The 6,734-nt window shown below is 33.4% G+C and overlaps 1 protein-coding gene across 2 annotated transcripts; it reads left to right on the top strand.

Moving 5' to 3' along the window:
- Positions 1-1,513: 1,513 nt before the first annotated feature.
- Positions 1,514-4,540, top strand: LOC107822355 (large ribosomal subunit protein uL29). 2 transcript variants are annotated; one of them, XM_016648888.2, is made up of 5 exons: positions 1,514-1,651; positions 1,736-1,871; positions 2,565-2,721; positions 3,957-4,008; positions 4,336-4,540. In XM_016648888.2, the coding sequence occupies exons 1-5, from the start codon at positions 1,648-1,650 to the stop codon at positions 4,386-4,388; spliced, it is 402 nt and encodes a 133-aa protein (XP_016504374.1). In that variant the 5' UTR covers positions 1,514-1,647; the 3' UTR covers positions 4,389-4,540. The 2 variants fall into 2 exon arrangements, with proteins under 2 accessions (XP_016504374.1, XP_016504375.1); XM_016648889.2 differs by lacking the exon at positions 3,957-4,008.
- The last annotated feature ends 2,194 nt before the right edge of the window (positions 4,541-6,734 follow it).

The raw sequence follows: 6,734 nt of genomic DNA, 5'->3' as shown, positions 1-6,734 counted from the left end.
AGGCAACAACACCTACTTGCTAATGCGAAGGTCCCTTGCCAGCCCAACCATCGCAAATGCGACGATTCTTCGTAGATGCGATGATTCTTTGCAATTGCGGTGCTCGCATTTGCGAGCCAGACTTCGCAAAATGCGAAGTCTGCAGACCTGCAATACCAGAAAATTTTCCTTAATGTTCACACACTCTGCGGTCTATCCAAAACTCACCCGAGCCCTCGAGGCTCCAAACCAAATATGCACACAAGTCTAAAAATATCATACAGAGTTGCTCGTGCGATCAAATCGCCAAAATAACATCTTAAACAACGAATTTAACACCAAAACTCATGAGATTTTTAAGATAGTTCAAACTTCCTATTTTCTCAACCAAAGGTTCGAATCACATCAAATCACTTTCGTTTCTCACCAAATTTTACAGATATGATTTAAATATTATAACGGACCTGTACCGGGCTCCGAAACCAAAATATGGGCCCGATACCAATAAGTTTACACAATGTTCAATTTTCATAAACTACTATATTTTCAGTTAAATAATTTTCTTCAAAAATTCATATCTCGGGTTAGGGACCCCAGAATTCGATTCCGAGCTTATGCCCAAGTATCATATTTTATTACGGACCCTCCAAAAATATCGGAACATGGGTCCAAGTCCATTTACCCAAAATGTTGACCGAAGTCTACTAAAATCATCTTTTTAAGCCAAAAATCATTATTTCTTAAACTTTTTCACACAAAAGCTTTCCGGAAGCTCGACCGGAATGCGCACACAAATTGAAAAAATAACAATGAGGTTTTTAAGGCCTCAGAATACGGAATTAGATTCTAAAACGAAAGATGACCTTTTGGGTCATCACAGATACATTAAAATACAATTAAAAAAGAGGTAACAGAATCTTCAAGTTGCTCAGCCCCAAACTTCGTCGTATTTGTTCAAGAACAACCCTAATGTCGTCTCGTAGAGAGGGCCGCGATTCTGAATCGATACGTCACTGTTCCCGTTTTGATCAAGAACCCTAGGAGAGGAAACACTTGTTAGGTTGGGTTTTTATGGAGATAGCAGAGGACCTGTGGGAGGCTAAAAAAGTGGGCGTTAAGTGGAGAGGAGAGCTGAGATTGCAGTTAAAACTTAATGATTGTGGGATTAAATTAACATTGTGAATTGGGAGGGGATGAACACTTCTGTTAATTCCAACAGTGAGGCCACAATTGTGTGCAGGGGCAGATACAGAAATTGCCATTGGCGTTAGCAAAACAGAGAGATTCTTCAATGGAATAAAACTAGAGAGAGGGCGGAGAAAAATCTGAAAGAATGAGAGAGAAAAATAATGCAAAGCGTATTTTATGGCTTAAGGGTAGGAGATGACCATAAATAGATATCTGTCTATAAAAATAAAAGGTAACTATAAAATATAATTTTTTAAATGGATATTTATTTAAAATAAATAAGATATTAACTTTTGCAACCGTAGGTAAAAATTTTCATATTGGGCCAAAATACTTTACAAGCCCATACTTTTGTTGGCACGTGCGAGATCAGCAGCCTCCTGTTCTCCTATCTGCTGCCAATTATTAGGGTTTCTGAGGTTTCACAATTAACATCGCCGTTTATTACTTTACAGAGAGAGAGGGAGAGAGAGAAACGAAATGGGTAAGTGAAAGCATAATTCTTTTGTTAAACTTGTTATGTTTTTTTTTTACGATTTTGTTGAGTTTTTGTTTTTGGTTGTAATAGCAAGAATCAAAGTTCATGAGCTGAGGGGAAAATCAAAGACTGAGCTTTTGGCTCAGTTAAAGGATCTGAAAGCAGAACTCGCTCTTCTCCGTGTTGCTAAGGTCACTGGCGGTGCCCCTAACAAACTCTCCAAAATGTAAAGTTTTCTACCCCTTTTAATTTCTTTTACTGTACGAATGAAATTAATATATTTAGAATTTTACATAAAAAATTACCGTAAAATAACAGTCCTTTATCTGTTGGTTAATGTAGTATCACAGAAGCAGAAGTCACTAATATCTTACCTTGTTTTTGACTACAAGTTTCTTATAGTTTTTTCTTTTTTTAACTATGTGCTCAGTCAAACAACGTCACATAATATGGGGCACAGTAAATAGAATATTTACTGTAATTTGCTGGTCTTTTATGATGGAGGGATAAATGTTCTGAAATGAAATGCGGGTTGTTAATGCAGTATCACAGAAGCAGAAGTCACGCAAATATCTGTGGCTTTGGCTTGTCTTAGATTACAAGTTTCAAAAGTTTTTTTTATAACTATGTGGCTAGTAAAAAAGTGACACATAAAATGGAATGTAGTGAATATATAGATAGCTACTGTAAATTGCGGGTCTTTTATGATGGAGAGATTAATGTTCTAAAATGAAATGTGGGTTATTAATGCAGTATCACAAAATTCAAAAGTCTTTTCTTATATAACTATGTGGCTAGTCAAAAATATTACCTAAAAGGGATGTAGTGAATATATAAATAGTTACTGTAAATTGTGAATTTTTCTTCTTCTTTGTGATGGAGAGAGTAATGGTCTGAAATGAAATGTGGTTTGATTCAGTAAGGTGGTGAGGTTGTCAATAGCACAAGTATTGACTGTGATATCACAGAAGCAGAAGACAGCACTGAGAGAAGCTTATAAGAACAAGAAGTACTTGCCGCTTGACCTTCGTCCCAAAAAGACCAGGGCCATTCGTAAACGTCTTACCAAACATCAGGTATTTTAATTTTCTCATTTTTATCACTATGCTGTTCTGATCTTTTACTGATTTCGGTCTAAAGCGGATGCTTTGTGTTTCATGGAGTAATACGTGTTCCACTTGTTGGTCTTTCAATTGAGTGATGATCGGGAAAATTTAATTCCAAGTTGTTTGTGATATATGTTATATATCTATAGGATTTCAATGTCAGACTTGAAAATAATGTGATTTTCTGTGATGCATTAAAATGTTTAATGCTATTAAACAGCTTTGTCTTCAGGAAGGATTCTTTTTTTCCCATCTGTGTTTCACGAGTTATGTAATGGATCTCATGAACGGGAAACAAGCAACATTTGTAGTCACTGATTATCTGAATAGCATCTCCTAGCAGAGACAAATAAACATTTATTCGTTTCATTTGCCTAAGCCTTGGACAAAGTTACCTGGTATTTGTGCTAGTGGAAGTTAGCAGGTGTCTAGTGTAATAATCAAGTGCCAGCTCCGATACCACCATTATTAAAATAACAATATAAAGAGACTGTTTGAATATCATTTGTTACATCCTTCCAACTTGGATTCCTTAATGTTCACATGTCTTTGATCATTTTCCTTTGTGATACTCCGTTGTTTGTTTGGATTTAGGGAAATAGGAAATATAAGGGGAGATAGATAACTTTTCCCCCCTATAGCATACAAATATAAGAAGAGGTAGAGACCTAGCACAGCAGTTTTCCCACCTCTCTGAAAATAGTTCAGCGTAGTGTTTACACCAATTTTCATCACGAACAAAAAAGTTGTTCTAGCAATGGTATGCTCATTTTGCTTTGTTCCTTCATGACGAAGTTATTCTGATAGGAAGGTTTGGAGGTCAAGCATTAGGGTTGTAGGTTAGGGGGTAGTAGAACTTTACTTACTTCATACCGGGGGTGAGGCGGGGTTGAATTAGGGTTGATCTTAGATGGCTTGCAGTTTATGTTGAATCCATACTATCCTTGCTGTTTATCTTAGCCCCGAGCCTTAGTTACTGATTACTGTTATTGCATGTCATTTATCTTTTGGTTGTTATGCTTCTGTTACTATTACGGTTTCTACTGGAGTTACTAATGAATTGTCTTTTCTTGTTTTTTGAGCCGAGGGTCTATCGAAAGCAGCCTCTCTGCCCTATCGGGGTAGGGGTAAGGTCTGCGTACACATTACCCTCCCTAGACCCACTTTGTGGGATTTTACTGGGTTGTTGTTGTTGTTGTAATTAGGTCCATCAATTGCTCAGAAATGCTAGGATTGATTTCTTGATCGAACTTCAAGGTTTGAACTTCAACCAAAATGTTTGTTTGAATAGAAGTGTGCTTGTCATTATTTGTCACTGCCACTATAGGCTTAAACCTGGATGGTTGTAGCATGATCATTTTGTTGAAGTTTTAAAGGTTTTTGCCGAAGAACTGACCCGATAGCCTCTATCTAAATCGTAATATTGAAGCTATTAAACACTGGATTACTTGTTATGTTGAGACTTGAGAGCATTTGTTTTAAATTCACAGAAATAGATTTTCTTGTTTATACACCTCTTCTTCGCCGCGCAGACTCTTGCTTCTTTACTTCTTGTTAATAACTTAATCATGGTTCAATATGCAGGCATCTTTGAAGACAGAAAGGGAGAAGAAGAAAGAGATGTACTTTCCAATTAGAAAGTATGCCATTAAGGTTTAAATTGATCCAATTTAGATAGTTTGTGATGTTAGCATTTGCAGAGCAAAGCTGAGGATCGTATTTTTACCATTTTGCAATGTTATATTTTGTATTACTACTATTATTGCATTATGAAGTTGGAGTTTTATTATTTTGTTTGCCTTCTTTTTCTCGCTTATTAGATGCACAGAACAAGTGGATGATTATTGTGCAAGAACTCGTGTTAATGGAGTTTATTTTGATTCTTCTTCTCCGATTATCAAGCTACTAAGTGGCCGTTTCGACATAAGAATTGTAAAATTTCGAAATAAGTAATTGTTTTTTCAAGTGAAAATGGTATTTGAAAATTAGAGTTGTGTTTGGACGTGAATATAATTTTGGGTTGTTTTTGGCTTTTTGTGATTAATCTCAAGTAAATTTTTTGAAAAATACTTTTTTGGAGTTTTTCAAAATTTCGAAATATTCAAAAATTCATATTCAGGTGAAAATTAAAACTTCGAAAGAAAGTAAAAATAATTTTGAAAAAAAAAGGAATATTTTTATGGCCAAACGGGATTCTTGTCCTGCAACATTCCAACGAGAGGTTGAGAGTGTTCTTGCCTTATCATATACATGCTAGATATACTTAAAAGAAAAAAACTTATCATTCTTAATAGGTTCTGTTAGCTGCAAAGAAAGCCTAAGTGCTATTTTTTCTGACTCTTAATTGGGAAACAAATATATAGATTTTGTTTTTCTCAAAGCATTCTAGCGGAACATTTGTATTTTAACTTTACTTTTATTCCACTTATATCTGGGACTAGGCGAGTTGATGCCCGTGCATATTTAAGTTTAGGTAAAAGTCGTTTATATCAAATAAATTTTATAATTCTTAAAATAGCAAAATTTAATGTTTTACCAGATATAAAAAAAAGTTAATATTTTATGTTATAAATCTTGCAAACTCTGAATGTGATAAAGGAACTGATCTTACAATACGATATATATAGTGTAAACTCTCTTCTTACAATAGGAAGTTCATATAATTTCTAAATTAAATTCTACATGTATCAGCATTGGCGGACGCACGTGATGGCAAGCGGGTTCAGTTGAACCCACTTCATCAAAAAATAATATTGTGTATATATATAAATTACGAATAAAGTTGCGTAAATTTTGTATAAATATTTTATTTGAACCCACTTGACAACTACTATTTTACGACTAAAGTTATGTACTTCTAAGATTGAATCCACTTGCATAAAATCATGGGTCTGCTACTATGTATCAGATAAATTACTCTTGTTTATATCAAGTTTAAGTATTTCTCCCTTACATATGTAATTTGCTTTGGAGTTGTTACTTGAAGTTTTGTCACTCATTAAAGATGTTGTTTGTAACTTATTAATAATTTTTTCACTCATCTTAATAGTTTAAAAGTTTAAATTGTTGAACCAGACAAGTTTACCTTATTGTCAAATAGTATATTTTTATTTTATGTTTACGTAAAATTGATTAATTGATTTTTATATTCTTAGGTGAGGTTATTGAGTTACATATTCTTTTTCTTTTGTTATGCTAGGAATATTTTTGTTGTCGTTTACCGCTAAACTTCCATGGATGCTCTTTTTTCTTTAAATAAAATAAGTTTTATATCTCTGACTATCTTATGTCTGTTAACCTTAGTATGGTTAAGACCTCTCAACAAAATAGATACTATTTGACCAACGTTAATCAATAAAGCGTTATCAACTTAGTAATTATCATTTAAAATTTAATCACTTTATTGTATGTTGTCTGTAATTCTGTATCTTATCCAGTCTTAATAGTTAAAACTTTTAAATTATTGCATGTGACAAATTTACTCTAATGTCAAACAAAACATTATTATATTATCTACGTAAAGTTGGTGCTTGATTTTTTCATTTTTGTTTCGGTAAGGCGGTTGGATTTATAGTATTACTAGTGTTAGTGTACATGCGTTGCACATGTACATCGCGTTAATCATTATTAAATATATACAAAATAAAAAATTGTTGAAAAATAGCAATTGAAGTTAAAATAAAATGCAATATATGTTTAAATAATAAAAACTAATTTACATTGACAGAGTAGTTAAATTCAATATCTTTTAAACATGCAAAAGATGATGAATTTTGTTGGATTAGTACGCACATTTCGTACGCACGTTGTACGTGTACACCTAAGTATAAATTTTATTAAACAAATGCATAAATATAATATCAAAAATCACATTTGAGTTATTATAAAATAAAAGTTAAAAAATTTATAAATTCATAAAAATGATGATTGTTGTTCTTATTTAGCTAAGCCAAGGAAGAAACTCGGTCTGCGAATATTTTCAA

This window comes from Nicotiana tabacum, chromosome 18 (genome assembly GCF_000715075.1).
Source record: "Nicotiana tabacum cultivar K326 chromosome 18, ASM71507v2, whole genome shotgun sequence".
Classification (NCBI taxonomy): domain Eukaryota; kingdom Viridiplantae; phylum Streptophyta; class Magnoliopsida; order Solanales; family Solanaceae; genus Nicotiana; species Nicotiana tabacum.
The sequence above is the reverse complement of the archived record's forward strand: the minus strand, read 5'-3'. Positions and strand labels throughout refer to the sequence as shown.